Source organism: Panicum hallii, chromosome 9 (genome assembly GCF_002211085.1).
Source record: "Panicum hallii strain FIL2 chromosome 9, PHallii_v3.1, whole genome shotgun sequence".
NCBI lineage: Eukaryota > Viridiplantae > Streptophyta > Magnoliopsida > Poales > Poaceae > Panicum > Panicum hallii.
The window spans coordinates 69,831,741-69,852,736 of NC_038050.1; the positions used below are offsets into that span (position 1 = coordinate 69,831,741).

Consider the following 20,996-nt stretch of genomic DNA (forward strand, 5'->3'; position numbering starts at 1 on the left):
GAGGAATTCAGGTCCTTCGGAGTTGAGGACATCACCTATTCACCTTGGACAGTGGTAGCATCTGACAACTGACAAGACCAAGCCCGAACAAGCAATGTACATGCCCCCGGATGCTATAAGTAGCAATGCCACGTCATGCGTATGCGCATCAAGCCGAAGGGCTCCCAACACTTTCTGCAAAAGGGGGCATTTGTGACGGTCTTATACAAGCATGGATGAGGATGATACGCCTCTAGATTCTGTTCGTATCTACAAATAGCAGTAGACAACGGACCCTGCAAGTCTGTGGCCTGTGGGAGTGGAAAAGTGGAGAACCCGCGGGACTCGCGCGCAACAGCCAGCCGCCCATGGCTCCGTGGGCTGAAAAGAGCCCATGGTTTCCTATCGCTATCAACCCACACACACAGTGTCGGCATAGTCATTCGACTTGAAGCCCAGTCTGTGGGCGCCCACAAGATTGGGAGAAACCGGAGCGGCGACGAAGAAGACGAGCCCACGGTCTTCGACGGCCCACGTCACCCGGATCCTCTATTTACAGTTTCCCCGCGGACTTCCACTCCTCGGTCGCTCTCCCGCGTTGCCAAGCTTCTTCCTTCCAGGCAAGGAAACGTATCGATACGACATGTGCGGGGGAGCGATCCTCGCCGAGCTCGTCCCCGCGCGGGTGCACCGCCCGCTCACGGTCGCCACGCTCTGGCCGGCGGCCGAGAGCGGGGCCGCCGCCGGCGGCAAGCGGAAGGCGGCCGACGTCGACGAGCTCGAGGCCGTCACTGACGACGAGGAGTTCGAGGCCGAGTTCCAGCTTTTCGTGGACGACGAGGAGCCGTCTCCGGGCGCCTCGCCGGAATCCGGCGGCCGCAGGTCCAAGGCTGCCCCTTTTCCTGCAGGTACGGTCGATCAGACCACCAACCAGGCCGGCCAGCTTCGACCACGCACTTCACCTGCAAAAAGATGTGCTCCCGTGCATCACGCGCGCAGTTTTCAGTTTCAGGGCGCTCCGTTTGCACGAGCCCGGCTCCGCGCGTGAAGAAGTACAGGGGCGTCCGCTACCGCCGGTCTGGGAGGTGGGCGGCGGAGATCAGGGACCCGCGCCAGGGGCGGCGCGCGTGGCTCGGCACCTTCTGCACCGCCGAGGAGGCCGCCCGGGCGTACGACTGCGAGGCCCGCCGGATCCGCGGGCAGAGGGCGCGGCTCAACTTCCCGCTCCCGGACGAGGGCGCCAGCCGCCGCCAGAGGTGGCACACGCCGGCGGCGGCCATCGACCTGAACCTGCCGGCCGTCTCCGACGACGACACGATGGACGTAGACGCAGATTCCGACGACGCTCGCCGTGCAGGTAACACTAACATCTCGTGACAGCATGCTTACACTTCACTGCTAGCGATTCACTGATACAATGGCGTCGTTGCTTCGGGTCTTCGCAGAGTTGGGCGGTGAGGCGGTGCGGAGCACGCTGGCGCGGATCAAGGAACTGATCACACATGGTCCTCACGGCGAGCGGATCGTGTCGGAACTGACGATGAACGGAGCGGCCGGGGCGTTGCAGTACGCGGCGTTGATCGCCGAATGCAGCCGTCAGATGGAGGAGATCGCTGCCCTGCGGAGAGACCTAGAGACCCGCGAGAGGCAGCTTGCTCGGCTGGTTTCAAATGTTATGCTTCGTTGATCACTCGAACGTCGAGCTGAGATTAGTACTGGAGGAGATTAGTATGATTGCTGGATTATATATATGCAATGATTACTGTGGTGTGTGAAGGATGTGTTTGTGATAGAAGAGCAGTGTCTAGAACAGTCATGGACTCTAGCAGGTAAAGTTTGGTTGAGTGGGAAGATCTTCCCGAGACGATGATGACATGGTCGAACATTTTCCAGCTTCTTCAAATATGCTATTTTACTGTACGTTTGAAGAGAAAAAAAAAGACTAGTCAATGCCAATGTGCGTGACAGTGCATCCTCTAAGAATTTTTTTTTCAAATTACGAAAAGTATCGTGTATCCTTTCCTGAAGGTTTCCCTAAGTTCACGAGGAAACAAAAGGAATGTGAATTCTTCTAATCAGTTAGTTTCACCGTCCTAATTAATTGGATTGTCAACTATCAGACATACTGGGACTAGTTGGAAGCAGTAATATAAATTTTCCAGGACAAGCAAGATTAACTAAGAGTTGTAAGAAATGGAATGTGATCACTCTCGAATTGTCCAAGTAACCTAATTGCAGTGCCAACTATGTGACGCTGGTATTAGTTGGAACTTTGAAGCGAAAGAACATCTTTAGACTAGCAGAGTATATGCAAGTTCTGGGATATCATTTCTATGCACTCTTCTTCATTGGACGTGTAAATCTGTTGGCGTGTGCGGTTGCTGCTATTACAGTCGATGATACGCTCACTTCTCCATCTTCGGAAGCTGCAGCGATGATGCATATATATGCTTGTTACTTCCGTCCTATATAGTTAGCCTTGGTCATACTGTTTCACTAGCTTTACCAGTAATTCCAGCTTCAGAAATAAATAGTATTTAACAAAAATACATAATATATAGACCGTACCATTGTTAAAGCACATGAATGCTGTTTTTTTTTGTTACAACGCATACCATCATCGAGTTTGATTTCAGATCGAGCTAAATGCATTCAATAGTATCCACTATATATATATATATATATAGAAGGGCTGGCTAGCCCCAGCTACAAGCCCCCACCAGCTCGATCAATACCCAACAGAGCTACAGCTAGCCTACAAGTCCCCAGAAAATTAAACTGACATGAATGGATTGAAGCACGCAAGGGACGCGATGAATTATTGTTCGTGTTGCGCTAGACAAGAAAAGAGCGAGGTGTGGGAGTAGGAGGCGCCTGGAACCGTGTCGCTTGGGTCCTCGCCAGACTATAGCTGGTGCGCTCGCTGCCGCCGGCGCTTTGTCTTACCCTTCAACGCCGGTTTCTCGGTGTCAGAGGCGTGCGTTCTCGTACAGCGGCAGGAGAGGCGGAGCACTGAGCAGGAGCCGATGCGCTTGCGGTTGCAGGTTCAAGTGGCTTTGCCGAGCGACGGTAATGCTCAACGGCTCGCAGCCTTTGGTGGCAGCCGACATCCTTCTAGCAATGGTTCGAGCAGGGCGCTTGTGGTCGGGCATCACTGGAGGTGGCGGCCGGTGATCTGTTCATCCTGTAGTTAGAACGCAAGTCAGCCCCAGGGCAAAGAAACAATAGAGTTCGTTCAAAGAAAAAGGTGCTGTTGTGCGAGTTTTTTTTTTGAGGGGTACTGGTGTGCGAGTTTCCAAGAATTAGCTAGCTCTTCACTCGTGCTCTTTATATTAGCAAATGGATGGTTGCAGTTGCAGCACATCAATGAAAGTTGATCAGTAGTAGTGTGTACGAAAGATCATACGATCATCATCATCATCTCATCTGATGCACTAATAATTGGGATTTGTCGGAGCAAATGCACTAAGTACTGCACCCACCAACTCGCACCTACTTGTTGAAACAGGCATGATAGCTTATAAAATGGCATTTCCAAGGGCAGTGACGCCACCATCCGCCTCTGGAAATGGTGGTATTTCTAGACCGTCTCTAAAAATAGTTCCACGCAAAAAAAATCATAACTTTTTCATATGATCTCGGATTAAGTCAAATTTTATATCAAAATTGTAGAGAATGACTAGCTCTAAAGTGTGATAACTTTTTTATTTAAGATCATTTAATTCTCTAAAAAATTATTATGAACCTACATATGGCTATGACTATATAATATCTCGTACAACTCAAGTGATACTTTTAGGTTTCAACAATCTTAACCTTTATATATACTGAAATATACTTGGTATATTTTTTTATCTATAGTTCACAATAATCATAGTGGTAGAAGTTTATTTTTTTATTTGTTTTGCTATATGAAAAATTTAAATGAATTTTTGGAATAAAATTGAAAAATATTTTTAGGGCCGGGTGGTGGCATCACCCGCCCCTAGAAACGATTTATAGGGATGGGTGATGGCGTCACCCGCCCTTACAAATCAATTTTAGAGTTAAAATAAAAGAATAACATACCCCATAGAGTCACAAATAACTGTGTAGTATGGTGGAGAACAAGGTATGTGCGAGGTTTGAGGTATGCAGTTCGAACTTCGGGTGAAGCAAGCGTGTATATTTTGTCAAAAAAAGTGAACTCAATAGTACAATGGCTGGTTAGCTGCAATATTTTTTCTTCTTTATTTTGCTATTTTCAATTTTTTATTTTTTTTATTTTCTAGAAATCGATTTGTAGGGGCGGGGCGCATTACCCGCCCCTAAAATTCGCATTTTTAGCTGCGAGAATTAGGGGCGGGTGCGGACCCGCCCCTAAAAATACATTTTTACCTGCCTCTAAAAACCTTTTTCGTAGTAGTGTTTAGCCTATAACATCAAAGAGAATCTTACCATTTAGGATTATTAAATAAACTAAATCTGTTTATAAATTTTTTTGCACAGATGGATGCTAATTCGCGAGACGATATACTTTATTAGATTCGTCTCACGAATTAGTCTAGACGTTCTGTAATTAGTTTTATAATTAAATTTTATTTAATATTTCTAAATAATAAAATTTTCTTTGATATGATAGGATTAAAGTTTAACTATCTGGAATAAAGCATCCCAGAAACGCTAGATGGAAAGAGGGGGCATCAGAAGCATCCGTCTGGTCACCACAGCAACCAGCGCCCCCAATTATCTCGCGCTTCCTGTCGACGACGGTAGCGTGTAGCCACCTCCTGCCACTCGTACAAGTCCAAAGTAAAATATCCAAACCAGGAGAGGGCTGCCCTGCACCCTACAAGGGCGGCCAAAATGCTCAGGTTGGAAGAATGATGCATAGGTCCTGCACGAGCAGGGGCGAAGCCACGTTGGACTTCCCTAGTGCCCATGCATCAGGGTAAACTTTTTTTTTACCTCTAACTAATTATTTTTGGGCTGTGCACCACGGTCGATTTGATCCGTAGCTTCGCCCCTGCGCACGAACAATGTGGTGAAACACGAGCCTAAAAAGTTAGGCAACTGGTTCCTCTCCGGTACCGCAGAGGAGGCTCGTCCAATTTTTAGTTGGAGAGCCCCGTCTAAGCGTACTTCTATTGCTTGCAATAATATGATCTGTATTTTTTTTATCATTAACCCATAGAAACGTCGTTTGCTACAAAGACAAAACAGACATGCAATGAAGAATGCAGACTTGTAAAAATTCAGATAGATTCTACCATTATTCGCTACAAACATTGGTTCTATCACCCACATTCAGACGCATTGTTTGCCTGAAAGACAACAAGGTCGAGAGACTGAAGATCAAATAGCTAACAGCGGCAACAACCGTCACTCCTACCTAAAATAATCAAAACTGCTGAATTCTCTTGTTCCTAAGAGGAAAAAGAACGACGAAGCGTCTTCGAAATCACACGGCGTTGGGGCCGGTGGGGATGGGCTGGTACCCATCACGGCGATCAGACGAGTCGCTAATGGAGTCGACAGGGATGAGCTTCAGGATGGCACCAATCACCAGGCTGACCGACCCGATCAGCACGCTGGTGAGCCAGAGCCTCCCGCTCAGGTGCTCCGTGCTAGCGAACGTCCCTAGGAGCTCCACGATGATCACCTGGAACGCCGCGGTGGCACCGGCGACCGCCGAGAAGATCCAGCTGCTGAAGATGCCGCTGAACACATTGATCTTCTCCATCTCCCTGCTGTTTACCTCGTTGAAAACCTGAGGTGCCCAAAGAACGGAGTGTGAGTGACAAGAACAAGTAAAAGTTCAGAATTAAGAAGGCAACTTCAGCTTCTGTACCTGGCAGAACACGAAGGTATTGAATATGAACGTGTTGAGCTGGGTGCCAGATCGATCGCCGCTCAACTGCAGGAGGCTCTTGCCCTTGAAGATGAGGATGCCGAGCACGACCAGCGGGTAGATGCTCTGGCCTATGATGTTCCTCCACATCACCTCGGCCGACCGGTGGCCTCTGCATCATCGCATCGTTGGGCGGCTCCGTCGCCAGCGCCAGAGCGCCGAGGGTGTCCATGATCAGGTTCACCCACAGCAGTTGCACAATGGTCAGTGGGGCGCTTCCTGAATTATTTATTCGGTTGTAAATCACAAGAGAATTGAAGTCACTCAGAAAGTTATGAGATGATGTGACAAGAATGAGGTTCAACTGAACATGCAGTTATGCGCACCTGTGAAAGATGCGGAGACGAAGTTCACCATCAGGGCAACAACGTTCACCGTGAGCTGGAACTGCACGAACTTCTGGATGTTGATGTAGACGGAACGACCCCATTTGGCGACGTTGATGATGGTCGAGAAGTTGTCATCCATGATAATCACGTCGGCATTCTCCTTGGCAACCTGACCAGCAGTTACAACCGTCAAGTAGTTTAAAACATTGTTGATTGAGTCACTAGTGCTTAGGATCAGGAACAAACGTGTTACAAACCTCTGTTCCAGCAATGCCCATGGCGAGGCCGATGTCAGCCTCGTGCAGCGCCGGCGCGTCGTTTGTGCCGTCGCCAGTCACTGCCACCACCTCTCCGAACATGCCCCTCAGGTTGGTCACCAGCGTGTGCTTGTCCAACGGCAACGACCGAGCCATCACCTGCAGACACAAGAAACCAGTCGTGTCAGTTTTCCTTATGCAAAAAATTCTTCAGAGAAGAAGCTAAGAGCTTAGAATGCAGCTACGTGCCTGGATTCTGGGTATGATCTCCTTCATCTCGTTGGGGCTCTTCGTCCGGAAGTCGGGGCCCTCGATGGCAATCCCATCATCAGTGAGGATGCCGCACTCCCTCGCAATCGCCTTCGCCGTGTTGATGTTGTCACCGGTGACCATGCGGACATAGATACCTGCAGCGCGGCACGTCTTGACAGCCTCCCTCACCCCTGGACGAAGGGGGTCCTTGATGCCGAACACCGCAATGAGCGTGTACCCATCGCTGGGGATGTCGCTACCGCTGGTCACATCCTGGTACGCCAGGCAGAGCGTGCGTAGTGCCTCGCACGCGAACGCGTCGATGGCGCTGGCCACACGCTTCGCCTTGGCATCCGTGAGTTTCTCGACGCTGCCGGTGCCGTCGATGATGGAGCTGCACCGTCTCAGGACGACCTCGGACGCGCCCTTCAGGATGACGCGGGGATGGCCGGCGGCGTGCGGGGACGCGACGACCACGGCCATTGTCTTCTTCACCGAGTTGAACGGCTCCACCTTGAGCTTCATGGCGCTGCAGCGCTCCACTTTGGTGTACTTCTCCACCTCGAGACCGAACTCGAGGATGGCCGTCTCGGTGGGCGTGCCCATGATGGTGGTCTTCCCGTCCTTGTTCGTGACGACCTCCGAGCCGGAGCAATGGAAGACGCCCTCTAGTAGCACCTTTGTGAAGTTTTCTGACAAGGACGACTTGAGCTCGTCGAAGCCCTTGGCGGTGCTCACGGTCTGCGCTGCCCCAGAAGCCCAGACTTTCTCGACGACCATGTGGTTCGTGGTGAGCGTGCCGGTCTTGTCGGTGCAGATGCAGCTCGCCGACCCCATCGTCTCGCACGCCGAGAGGTGCCTCACGAGCGCGCGCTCCTGCATGAGCTTCTTCATGGCGAACGCCAGGCTGAGCGTGACGGCGAGCGGCAGCCCCTCGGGCACGGCGACGACGATGATGGTGACCGCGACGGCGAAGAAGTTGAGCACCGAGAGCGCATCCTCGCCGCTCCACCGCATCAGCCCGCCGGGCGCGTGCGCCTTGTCCACCAAGAACCGCGCCATGAGCACCGTGAACGTGAGCACCGCGAACGCCAGCCCGATCTTGCCGATGATGGTGGCCACGCCGTTGAGCTTGACCTGCAGCGGCGTCTCGTCCTCGCCGCCCTGGCTCAGCGTCTCCATCAGGTTCCCCCACTCCGTCCGCATCCCCACCGCCGTCACCAGCATTCGCGTCGAGCCGTCCTGCACCTTGGTCCCGCCGAGCAAGAACGGCTTCGCGTTCGACAAGTGCACGGGCTCGCTCTCACCGGAGAGGCTCGACTCGTCGACCACGAACGAGTGGCCATCAATGTACAAGCCGTCGGCCGGCACCTGGTCGCCGATGGACAGGTGCACAATGTCGCCGACGTCAATGTCGTAGATGGACACCTTCTGCCGGTAGCCGTCGCGGGTGACGTGCATGTCGATCTTCTACTTCTCCTTGTCGAGGTCCCGGAACTGCAGCGACTGTTTGTAGTCGCTGGCCGCGGTGATCATGACCACGAGGAAGATGGTGAGCACGATGCCAAGGCCGTCGTACATGCCGTTGGGCCATCCCTCGGTGGCCAGGCCGATGATGACGGAGATGAGCGCGCAGAAGGCGAGGAGCAGGAGCGTCATGTCCTGGCTGGCGTCCCACAGGAACATCCAGAACGTCCTCGGGGGCTTCTCGGTGTACTGGTTGGCGCCGTAGACCTCAGCCCGGATGCCCGTGTCGTCGGACTTGATGCCGTCGGCGAGGGAGACGTTGATCTTCCGGGCGATGCCGCCGACGCCCCTGTGGTGCCTCAGGCTCTTGGTGTCGTGGTTGCGCACGACGGTGGCCAGCTCCTCCGCGCTGACGGAGAAGCCGCATTGCCGCGCGAGCTCCGGCAACGGGTGCTCCGCCTTGCGGGCGGCTACAAATTAAGGATTTCAACATCGACCTTGTTAGGAGACTTCAAGATCAGATCGAGGAAGCAACAACAAATTGAACCACCCCAGATCGAATGCAACGCTTATATAAAATAGAGGATGTGTTAGCGTACCATCGATGAACTGCAGTGCAGCCTTCTGCACGTACAGTGCAACACGAAGCTTCTCCTGTGAATCAGAAAGGAACATTTTGAGTGCTTCGGGCTGGATGAGAACAAAAGGTGCAAGAACAGCTTATACCATATCTGTTATTTCCAGCTCGATGCTAATTGAAATGTAAATACCAATAAAAGGTTTCATTGTTCTGTCATGCAGCTTTTAACGTGGTCAGTAAAATTACATTCAGTTAGTAGCATGGAAAGGAACTTTTACTGAATATAATCGTTCTAGCGCAAGTTGGCTGATAAATTGGGCTAAACTTCACCTTTTGTCTGCATAGTCTTTACAAAATTCATTAGTGATAATCATAAAAAAATACTTTTGGAGCATTCAAACTGCTGTTAAATACTCTCACTTTTTCTTCATGTATTCTAACCATGAGTACATACAAATAGATCAAGACACGGTCCTGGTATTAGTTAGTCTTCAAAACCTAAAGAGTGACAATTAACTTAGCTTAACTCTGTCTTGTAGGTTACACAAAAAGGCAACTGATATACACATTGTGCAATAACTAATGGAAATTATGGAGCACTTCAAGAAAACAATATTTGCTCTTCATGCTTCTGGGCCTTTATAGGTTGACCATTGAACCTATATTCAGAATCCCATAACAGAAGTCGAAATTCCAATAAAGGTATTCTGCTCGGCCTAGTGTGGATTAATATTAGTGTGATTTTATACACTGATATGTAAAATATAGTTTTCTTCTGTACTTTAACATGTGCAATTAACTGGCAAAAAATAACTATAGCATTAGCCCTTGGGCCTTGAGTCATTGACCTAAGAAGTTATATTAGTCATAACTCAAACTATCTGCTGTCCATTGTTTTCCTTGAGAATACCATATCTGTTTTCCATATAATTTTCGAAATAGGCAAGTTTATATCAACCATATTTTCTACAAAGTATTTTTTGACAACGCACATGAGGGATTTTTTTTTGCGCGTATTAAGGTACGTAATGTGACGCATAAAGGCAGGTCATATATTTGCTGCGCATTATTTTTTAAACCGATTGCGCAGGACAACAATGTATCTTTCTATCAACCATAGTATTGAATTCAGTGTAGCATAAAAAGACCGAGGGAGCTGTGCTATCCTTCTATCTCGATAATTTGTCAGTCGCAAATGAGCAGTAGCTCCTAGGAAAGTTGCAGAAAACGTTGACCTTAGGCACTAGGCAGGCAATGTCATGCCATCCCGCGCCGTCTTGCGTTGGATGAACAGCGATACAATATACAATAACAGCGTATCAGATTACTGGTTCTTAAGTCTTAACCCAGTGCCTGAATTGTTTCGCAAAAAAAAAACAGTGCCTGAATTGCCTTAGATCGGTCAGGAGAATACGGCGACACGACGCATTGCAGATCGAAACTAATTGAGTTTCATCAACTCTAATAAAAAAAACAATTTCAATCCATGCGTGTGAGGTCAGCAATGAGATGAGATGGCCAGATGGATCCTTGACGGACGTACCTGTATATTGCGACGCTGCGTCTCGACCTGTGACCGCTTGTCGAGGTCGGGGACCATGCGGAAGCGGCGGCGGCGGTTCTTGACGAGCGTGCCGACGGCCTCCCGCCACCGGCGCTGCGCGTCCTCCGACGGGTTCTTGGCCGGCACCTCGAACCTCTTGAGGAACTCCATCGACTTGTTCCGCAGGTACGCCATGGGCGCTCGACCTGTCGACGAACTGAACCTGAACCCCTCCTCCTCTGATCAAGAATAATCACAGCTGCCTATCAGCTGCGCACGCTCTTGAGTTCCTGGCAATCAGGTCTGCAACTCCATGGCCATCTACCTCGCTCTGTGTCCCCCCTTCTCCCCCCGCCGATCTCCTTTGTTTGTTTCGCAGGCAGGCAATGGTGATGGGTGGCTTCTGGTTCTGGGAGCGCGGGCTACCGACCCACCTGCCGCGGAGTCCGAGTAGCAGGGACCTCGCTGCAGCAGCTTTGACGGGATCAAAACTCTAACAACCTCCCAATCTCACCCCATGCATCGGATCTCCGTCGATAAATATAGGCAGCGCCCATGCATGCGCTTGCTTCTGTGCTTGGGGTTGCCCCTGATTGACATGGACACGAACTGCAAGTCTGCTTCAGTTAACGTACATGATCTGTTAGCCATCATAGATGATCTCACAAAGGAAAATCAAGATCAATCATTGGAACTAAATGAACGCATCTATGAATCAACCCCTTTGTTCAGTGACGCGCCAGAGACCCAATATAAGACATGGGCATACACCCGATAATTTCTGCAAAAGAACTCAAGTTAGTTGGTATGATACACGAGTGGGGATGCATCTTCGCGCTCTGGTCTGCGGCGGACAACGGGGAGGACGGCGGCGACGGCGTAAGGGCCACAAGAGCCGACGAGGACATAGAGCAGTCAACCAGGGGCCTATTTGTAATTATTTAGAGTGTAATTGCAAATAATCAGATCGTGGTCCATAATCGCGATCCAAACCAGGGGGTACATATAAATATTAGGATCGCAGTTATTAATCGCCGGATTAGGGGGTTATATGAAAATATCTAGGGGCCTGCCTGTAAAAGCTCGGGGGGGCGACATGGGCGCAACTGCTGGCAAGGTCGCGCTGGCGCCGCCTCGCCGGTGAACCCGCTTGACCTGCCGCCGCCAGGTCCGACGAGTTCTCCCGCGCATCCGCCGACTCGCACTTCCCTCGCGCGCCGCTGACGGCCCTCGCTCCTCCAGGGATGCCGCGGTGGCATGAGACCGACGGACCTACAGCCGGCGCTGCGACGCCGGCGCGGGGTGGATTGAGCACAAGCTGCTAAAGCTCGACGCTGCTGGCTCGGCTCCTCTCCTTGTCGCATTTGACTTGCAGGTTGCAGCGAGGGATGGGTGGTGGTCGGCCGTGGCCGGTGGTGCAAGCGGTTGCGCACGAGCTGCTTTAAGCACCGAGACTCCTAGCAGAGCAACAGTTAATCCAATTCAGTTAAGCACCGAGACGGCAAAGAAGTTCGACAAGTGCACTGGCTCGCTCTCGCCGGAGAGAGGCTCGACTCGCCAAAGCAAAATCAAGATCAATCATTGGAGCATGCTAGTTATGCAATGGCATTGCACAGGCTATCTGTAGCTTTTTTCCAATACAAATTCCACCACAAGGTGGCGCATACTGATTGAACCAGTTGCTGACACTCTTTCTTCAATCTTCATATCGACCATAAAGCGCACAGAGAGCATAGGAGGGAGGATAAGTCAAGCGTTAAACCTCCATACAGCAGGCAAAAAAGATGTTTCCAACCATGTGAAATATTACAATCACCACATTGACTAAAAGCAGAAAACACTCAAGAAGGACACCAAATTCTTCAGGTCTTCCGCAGCACGTTCTGCCTTCTTCAGCGACTAGCGAGCAGACTCAACTTGCAATTCAGTGCTTCCTTATAAAGGCCCGGCACAGATAGTTGCTCCTTCAAAGTTACCTCAAACTTGACCTTGGAGCATAAAAAGTAAAAAACATCGTCTGCTAGCATCAGTCCACAATTCTCCAGAGCATCTTCACATCTGAGAACAAAAGAAACCTTTTAGTTTGCACAACCATCACACAGTAGCAGAACAAACTAAATGTGAAGCTTGAAGTTTCTTATTGTATAAAGCCACCACTTATTGTCAACATATTGAAAATTAGTACCAAGCTCCTTCTCAATCATTACAATATGGCAATCCATAAAATTAGCGATATCTACTGTAAGCACTTGGCAGCAATTGTTGGTATGAAAGAAATTGATGAGTATTTCTGATTGAAGCATAATCAAGCTACAGATTGGAGATGACAGAAACAAATTAGGACACTCTGTACGACAACTGTTGACAGGACACTTTCAGCTAAACTACCTTGATCCTCATCTCATCCAGAGTTTGAACTGGAACAAAACTGCATACTTGTTCTATGAAATCCACGGAAATCTTGCTTCATGCATGTTTAAACATCTTCATGCTAAGCCAATGCAGATAGACTGCCACGATTATGACAGGAAGCGTCAATGGCACAAGTAGGCAGTAATACCTGCAAATTACACAGTAAACTAGTCAGAGAACTTGTATATCAATTACACAAAACTTGTATGTTGTTACATGGACCTCACTCATTCAAATGAAAACAACAACATGAAGAACATCCATAAGTGAACTCTCCAATGCACCTGGCTTACTTGGTACTATTAATTAGTTTCCAAATAAGTGGACTCTCTGTGCTCAGATGAAAGTTGGCAAAAGAAACAGAAGGCGCTGCCTTGGCATTCCTTACCAATCATTTTGGATGGCAGCTAGAAGACTGTTTTCATATGGTGGAAGCAGCTTGGACACGACGGCAGCGTAGAAGAAACCCACAAACAAAGTGACCCCAAAAGCAATGAACGCTGACCCAACCAGATCTTCTCTCGAAAAACGCATCTCTGAATCAACCCCTTTGGCCAGTGACGCGCAGACCGACCTTCTCTCAGAGGCAGACCCAGTATAAGACATGGGCATACACCCGATAATTTCTGCAAAAAAAACTCAAGTTAGTACGTATGATACATGTATGTATTGTAATTGGGTTGGATCCTAATACAAATAGGTTACTTTTGGGCTTGGGGCGCTCTGTTTCATTCAGCAGGAAGGGAAGAGGGGGGACGGCACATCTGGTGGGTGCTCGTTGCCGGTGGTGGATCTAAGATTTCAACTTAGGGTATGCCGAGCAAGTACACAAATATACAATTCAGTTAACCCAGTGAACAAATCGGTCAACAATTATTAAATTTTCCAAGCGATTCGGTTATAAAATAACTAAAACATGGTAATATATCTAAAAGATCTCATAATATCTTAAAACCACTCAATTAAGTTCGAAACTTGCATAAACTAGCACGGTCTCCATTCCTCTTCATAATTCAACAATTCTACAATCAAAATTCGCAATGCACCAACAAACAACTCTAGCGACTCTAGTAATTCCACTTTACATGCTACTCCTATTTGTTTGTACTCTGTACATCAACTATCACTCACATATGTTCCTATGGTCTGTATACGAGGACACTGGAGATAGGAGGGGAGGGTGCTCGCGGTCACGGCTCACCTTGGCGGCTCGGCGGACCGCAGACGGTGGGGCGGCTCGGCCTGGAGGCCTGGATGGAGGAGTCAGACTGGCAGCAGGCGGCAGCTGGTGGGCGGAGAAGGAGCAGCGGAAGTGCCGCCGTGCCCGCGGGGTCACCCTCGCGGCGTCGCCTTCCAGTCCCAGGAGCGCCGGCTGCCGGTGGGGAACGGCGAGGGCCGGCTGCCGAGTCGCCTCCAGGAGAGGAAGGCAAGATCGAAAGACAAAGAGATGCAGACGCGCTCAGGCGTCAGGCCATCTCGATGACAGCGTAGTGCTGATTTTTTTACGGTTATTAAGCCGCCTCTTTATGCATGCAAAATTATTTGATTCGCTCTATAAATTTAAAAACAACCAAAACCCATTCTCATTTCTAATACTTTTTTATTGAGAATTGTTTTGAAAGATCATTTTTTACTATCCTTTTTGTTTTAATTTCTTTATAGATATAACAGCAAGTGTTGGGAATTATATGACATGAAGTCCAAAATCAAGGAAAGGCTGACTGGCTTACTGCGATAAGCAATTTTAGTTGGTCAAGTTTTATTAGCACCTGATTACTAAGGTATAAGTTTATACCAAAACCCACATTAAAAGGAATAGAAGAGATATAGCATAAACATAACCACAACCATAAACATGGTCCACGATTTAATTTATCTTCAAGTTCAGTTAATCATGTGAGGGTCCAAGCTGCTCTTAACCGTGAGCACGGCTGATATATCAGTTTTCACTCTGTAGAGGTTGTACACTTTACCCACAATTCGTGTTTCCTGATTTGCCCGAGGTAGCTAGCCTCTTAAACACTTCCGAGGTGAGTGGCAAGAGATTCACTACGAGGCCTTTACAAAAATTCACTAACTGACAATCCGCTAAAGTTTCAGGCCGCAGTGGTCATAACCCTCCCTAATGAGAAAGACGCCTTAACCAGGATCATATCTACACCTCAAGAGGACCGGGCTATACCCCATCAACGCACTCCTCTCTTGCCCTTTCGGTAAGATCATCACAAGCTAGAGTTTCTAATTAATTAGCCAAGACCAGAGCCATATAGTATTGTGGTTGCACTGTTTTCCTGGGTGGTTCTCCATGTTCTGATTAAAACATATGATCTTGTGATTAACAACACAAAGAGCATGAACATGGATAAACAGATGTGGCATCATCATTGTTATCATCATGGTTATATATTATTCCCAAACCATAACCAGTTATAGCAACTAAGCAATAGCTACCCAACATAAACGTAAAACCCCGGTTGACAAGGAATGATCATAAAGACTAGTCATATCCTTAATTAGGATCCATCAAAATTAGGACACATGCATGCATAAAGAAAAATTATATTTATTATGATTATTAGGACAAAAGAATGACCAAGGAAATACTTGCCTTTCTTTTAGAGAATAGCTGCTCAGAGTGTTCAACATCTTGTTCTTGAGACTCTTAATCTTCAAAGCTCTTGGATCGCGCTCCTTCTAACGTCACACAAGCATCGGACCGAAGCATACAAGCAAGCAAACAAACAAGAACAACTAAGAACATATACAGCAAACAAGAGGAAAGCTTTAAAAGAGCGTACAAAAGGATAGGGCTCGATGCAGCAAACAAGAGGAAAGCTTTAAAAGAGCGTACAAAAGGATAGGGCTCGATGCTACGGTCACGAGAACGAAAGAAACGCGAAAAACGGAGCTAGGGTTGAAAAGAAACAGCTATCAGAATATTTATATTATAAAAGAATTAAAGAACTATAGGCTTTCACTTATTTTAATTTAGAAAACTAATATAAAAGATATTCAAAAGAGAATATCCCTAATTATAATTAACTCATATTATATTTGCATTTATAAAGACGAAGTAGAACTTAGTCAAATTTTATATACAATTCTATATGTATAAATTACACTAATTAAATAATTAATTAGAAAAGAAACCGGTGGGAGCATCTAAACGTCGAATTTTATGATTCATGTTGAACTAAACAAATTAAATTACAAACACATTTAAGTTGATATTAATCAAATTAATATTAATTATGAAAACCGGAGAAAAAACTTAATTGGATTTTATTTCAGAAAACTAGATGAGAGGATATTATTCAAATTAAATTGATACCTAATTTTAAAAACAGGAATTATGGTACAACAACACTACTAAATGATAGCTTAGGGTTTTAGAAGATTAATGCAAAAAGAACGGATCGAAACGAATCTAAAACGCGGAAACTACGCATGAAACAAGGTTGCAGGGATCTATACATAATTAACTATAGACTTCAACGGTTAGCAAAAAAGAATTACAACACATAGAAAATAGTACTTGCAAATCAGGAAAACTTGCAAATCAGGAAAAGATTAGGGTTAGATCTGGAAAAATTCCACGGTGAGGCTGGATTGAAAAGATGTAATAAATCTAGAAGGTTTTCTGCAATTTTCGCAAGACACAGAAATTTACATGATAATTACAGAATTCTTCAGGGACCAATCTGCAAAAAGCTCAAATCAGGCAGCAATGGTGACCGACGGGGACTGTTCTTCGAATTCCGGTCGTTCTAGCGCACGAGAGGTCGCGGGAAGCGACGCAAATGAAAGAGGACGACGAGGGGATTCGAATCCGTACCTAACTTACCGCGGGGATGCATCGTGGAGATCGAATTTTGCGGGAGAAGTGGCGCCGGCGGGTCTGTTCTTGCCTGTTTCGTTCCTGTTCGTCCTGGCAGCACTGTTCCTGGGGGCGGCTGGCACCAGGGGCGGCCTGCAGGAGGAGGGTGTGGCGCGGCTGCAGGGGGGAGGACGCGGCTGCAGGGCAGGGGCACGAGGGGCGGCGCACGGGTGGCTGCAGGAAAGGGCGCAGGGGGTTGGGCACTCGGGCTGGAGACGCACGCGCAGGGGCACGCTGCAGCGGTGGCTGTAGGGTAGGGCAAGGCGCGCAGGGCCAGGGGAGAAGGGCGCGACGGCAGCAGCAGGGCAGGGGCGATGGGGAGGCCTGCAGGGGGGCGTGGCGCAGGGGGGAAGGGAAGGAGCAGGGACTCACGCGCAGGGGAGGGCTGGGTGACGGCGGCGCACAGGGGTGGAAACGCAGGGCCGTTCTTCACGCGTGGTAGGGAGTGCAGACGCGGGAGAGGCGACGGCGTGCAGGGAATGTAGAGGTTAGTGTTGGTGATGTACTATTTATAGGGCACACAGGGGGGCGTTTAGCGAGCAGGGAAAGCGGTGCGAGGCTGAGGGCCCCTTTGGATTGGAGGATTTTTAAAGGAATTTTGTAGGATTACTGTTTCTTACGATTTTTTCCTATCCGATCCTTTGGCTCATCAAAAAAACGTAGGAAACAATCCACAGTAATGCATTTTTTAGCGTGATTTCACATGAAAGTTACCAAGAGGTCTGACCTCTTGGAACTTTTCCTGGCGGGAATATTACCGCGTTCTGCTCCCTTTCGCGCCGCTTCTCGTTGTTTTCACGCATACTGCTCCGTCTTCCCCCTGGCGAAATAAAATAGGTGGAGAAACAAAAACACACTCTCCCCTCCCTGGAGAAACAAAACACACACTCTCCACTCCCCTTCCCATCGTGACCAACGACGAAACCTATCCACTTCTCAGATCGTCGACTACCGGCGACCACATTCATCCCCACCGGGGAAGGCTAATCAACACTGCAGGTACTCTTCTTCCATGTTTGATTTCTGATTTGTTGCTTCCTTTTCGTTTTTCCCCATCAGATCTGAGCATCATCGGCCTCCTGTTTACTATAGTTGATTTGAGGCGCGGCTCTGCTTCTAAGCATGATCGATTTCCCATGCGCACTTCCGTATTTGGCTATATGGTGTTTTGACGGAGGCAACGATGCATGTACTAGCTCAGATGCAGGCACCACGAATGCACTAGTATAGATTGACGGAGGCTTTCTCTTCTTATAGTTATTTATTATATCTAAGTTTGCCGTAAGATATATTATAATATTCTGATGCACACGATGCGCTTGATGGAGATTCTCTGCTTCTTGAAAATGTTTATTATTTCTAAATTTGTAGTGAAATATAGTACAAAATTATGTTGCACACGACGCACTAGTCTTGCAGTGAAATATACTATAAATTTTGGTCAGCTCCATTTATTTTGGCATTCTTGATAAGGTCCAAAATTTTTCTGGGAAAAATTACATTGTAATGTTCTTCTAGGGAGGTGATGCCGGGTAGAGGTCGTGCACAGATAGCTGTTCAAGGTGATTTGTCTAACGGACGGGATCTCATGAATGTTGACACAGAGCATGATACTACTGAGCCTACTCCTGAAATTGGTAATGCTTCTAACTTTTACTGCATTTGCACACTGAAAATGTAAAGTAAATTTGTATATATCTATTGTTGAATGCTGGAATACAGGAACCACTCCTAAGAGAGCGAAATGGAGCCATGAGATGAAGTTATTTCTTATTGGGCTCCTCAAAGATCATGATGTGCCAGGTTTTAGAACACATAATGCTTGGAGTAAGGAGGCATGGACAAATATTGTTTGTCGCTTGAATGCAAAGTTTGGTTGTTCATTTACTCTCAACCAAGTCAAACAGAAGGAGCAGGACTTAAAGAAAGATTATCGTGTTGTGAAAGAATTACAAGAAGAAAGTGGTTTTGGATGGGACAGCGAGAGAAAGATGGTGACGGCACCTCCAAATGTTTGGGCTAATTTTGCTGCTCGCAAGAACAATTCTGATGCCCTCACTAGGCAAGATAAATCATTTCCATATTTTGATGATTTATTTGCACTCTATGATGGTGAGATTTTGGACCAACAAAAAGTTTTATTCTCAAACAGGAGCTGTAATTTCTTTTTTTCACCAGTCTTGCAATGTAATTGTGCAGGTCGTTACGCAGAAGGGAGGACTCGTCATGGTATGGATCATTATGCAAACAAGGCAAAGAACGCATCAAATCCTTCAACTCAACAAGCATCAGCAGCTGTGATATATCAATCACCGTCTCCTACTTGGCCTGCTGAATTTGATTCTGGTTTGCAGTTTCCTTTTGATGAAGAGGCTGGTGTGACTCCTGTGCAGCACATGAAAACTCCTCCTAGCTCAACACCGACACCTTTAGAAGGTACGGAATCTCGACGTGGAAAGAAACAAAAGACTAAATCTTGTAGTCCTGAAGAAGGATTTCATGAGAGGTACCTAAAGCTGAAAAGGGAAGAAATTGATAGATTTGCTGCTATTGAGGAAAAGAAATTGGAGGATCCTTACAGCATCAACAAGTGCATCACGGTGCTTGAAAGCTTAAATGATCTACAAATGGGGGATATATTATTGGCTTCTGATATTTTCCAAAACAAGAATAATAGGGAAGTTTTCTTATCATTTCAAGGTGATGCAATTCGTTTGGCTTGGGTTAAAAGGGAGATTGGGCGTTTGCAGGCTGAAAAAAACTAATGGGGCTGGTTGCATTGATGCTTTTGTTTGGGAGTATTTTGTGATACTTTTGTTTGGGAATATTTTGTGGTACTTTTGCAGGCTGAGAAAAAACTAATGGGGCTGGTTGCACTGATGCTTTTGTTTGGGAGTATTTTGTGATACTTTTGTTTGGGAATATTTTGTGGTACTTTTGCAGGCTGAGAAAAAACTAATGGGGCTGGTTGCACTGATGCTTTTGTTTGGGAGTATTTTGTGATACTTTTGTAAGAGTACAATAGTAAGAGTACAATATTTCTAGCAGCACAATGTTTAAGTCCTGTGAGCTGCATATTGTTCTAGCAGTACAATATTTGTAGCAGTACAATATTTAAGTCCTGTGAGTTACATATTGTTCCCACATCTGATGTGCTATAGCATCTCTCTTTTGATTTCCAGCTTCTCTAGAATTATTAAATCTCTGTATATCACTGTTATAGTTGTGGTCACCACTTGGCATTTCAACAACCTGTTCTGGATCTAACTCATCATTGGAATTAGTTGGCCACTGCATATCTCCATTATGTAGGCGTATAAAGTTGTGTAAAACACAACAAGCAACTGATATATCAACTTGCTTATCAACAGGATAGTGTGAGCCAGTCCTTAGTATAGGAAATCTCATTTTCAATATACCAATTGATCTCTCAATATGGTTTCTCAGTTGTGCATGTCGAAGATTAAACAGCTCCTTGTAATTCCGAGGCTTTTGATTGGCTCTTCCTTGTTCTTGTAAGTGATACCTTGTTCCACGATACGGTGCAAGGAACTGTGTTGTGTTTGCATAACCAGCATCCACAAGAAAAAATTTACCAGGTGGTACTACTAGGCCATGATCAAGTGCATCTTGTAGAACTCTTGCATCTGAAGCGGATCCCTCCCAACCGGCATGTACGTGGACAAACTTCAAATCAAAATCGCATGCTAGCATCACATTTTGAGAAATTGTTTGCTTTCTATTCCTATAAGGTTCTTGCTGTTCCAGCGGAAGTATCATTGGCATATGTGTCCCATCAATAGAGCCAACACAATCCTGCATAAAAAGAAATTTAATATTCATTGCTGTTCATATGATAGATATTTTGAAATTCTAAGATAACAACTGGATTATATATTTGTTTATACCTGAAAAAAGGGGTGAAATTTTGGTCTTCTCAAGATCTGATGTGGATGTAGAGACGGTGGACGAATATATATGCATGTTAGCTGTGTAATTGCATCAAGCACAGCTCCAAAGTATCGACTTATTGTTTCTCCACTGTGTTGGAAGAAATCTGCCAATGTCTCGTTACTTGCATTTTTTGCTAGTGCATATAAAAATATAGCAACTTGTTCTTCTACCGAGACAACTCTTGAATCAGTAAGGAGTTGTTTCTCACGAAGCTTGTGTACCAAAGCATGAAAAACACTAAGTTCCATACGGAAATTTCTTTTACTTAGGATCTCATGCCCAGTTAAGATTTCTTGAACACGAGATGCTCCTGAAAGTTTGGATGTGTGCATAGGTGTCTTTGTAGATGGTTGTGATGAACTGCTTTCTAAAGTCGGGAAAACGAAAAGTATGAACTCATCTTCATTTTGTGACCTTCTTTGATAGTTTCGATCCATGAAAGTGACAACCAAAAAT

The 20,996-nt window shown here is 46.9% G+C and overlaps 3 protein-coding genes, 1 long non-coding RNA gene and 1 pseudogene across 5 annotated transcripts; 2 read left to right on the top strand and 3 right to left on the bottom strand.

The window, feature by feature from the left end:
* Nucleotides 1-553: 553 nt before the first annotated feature.
* On the top strand, nucleotides 554-1,871 carry LOC112876486 (ethylene-responsive transcription factor RAP2-12-like). Its single transcript, XM_025940608.1, has 3 exons — nucleotides 554-887; nucleotides 986-1,336; nucleotides 1,425-1,871. The coding sequence occupies exons 1-3, from the start codon at nucleotides 623-625 to the stop codon at nucleotides 1,664-1,666; spliced, it is 858 nt and encodes a 285-aa protein (XP_025796393.1). The 5' UTR covers nucleotides 554-622; the 3' UTR covers nucleotides 1,667-1,871.
* Nucleotides 1,872-5,419: 3,548 nt separating this feature from the next.
* Nucleotides 5,420-10,492, bottom strand: LOC112876962 (annotated as a pseudogene).
* Nucleotides 10,493-11,925: 1,433 nt separating this feature from the next.
* On the bottom strand, nucleotides 11,926-14,501 carry LOC112877837. 2 transcript variants are annotated; one of them, XR_003225569.1, is made up of 4 exons: nucleotides 13,911-14,501; nucleotides 13,098-13,335; nucleotides 12,686-12,857; nucleotides 11,926-12,355 (listed from the first exon to the last, which is right to left on the bottom strand). It is a non-coding gene; the product is annotated as an uncharacterized LOC112877837 (long non-coding RNA). The 2 variants fall into 2 exon arrangements; XR_003225570.1 differs by lacking the exon at nucleotides 13,911-14,501 and adding an exon at nucleotides 13,415-13,853.
* A 3,610-nt stretch (nucleotides 14,502-18,111) lies between these two features.
* LOC112873405 lies at nucleotides 18,112-19,351 on the top strand. Its single transcript, XM_025936365.1, has 3 exons — nucleotides 18,112-18,223; nucleotides 18,309-18,698; nucleotides 18,786-19,351. The coding sequence occupies exons 1-3, from the start codon at nucleotides 18,112-18,114 to the stop codon at nucleotides 19,349-19,351; spliced, it is 1,068 nt and encodes a 355-aa protein (XP_025792150.1).
* Nucleotides 19,352-19,699: 348 nt separating this feature from the next.
* LOC112878242 (protein ALP1-like) lies at nucleotides 19,700-20,788 on the bottom strand. The gene is made up of 2 exons (XM_025942682.1): nucleotides 20,495-20,788; nucleotides 19,700-20,402 (listed from the first exon to the last, which is right to left on the bottom strand). The coding sequence occupies exons 1-2, from the start codon at nucleotides 20,786-20,788 to the stop codon at nucleotides 19,701-19,703; spliced, it is 996 nt and encodes a 331-aa protein (XP_025798467.1). The 3' UTR covers nucleotide 19,700.
* Between the last annotated feature and the right edge of the window lie 208 nt (nucleotides 20,789-20,996).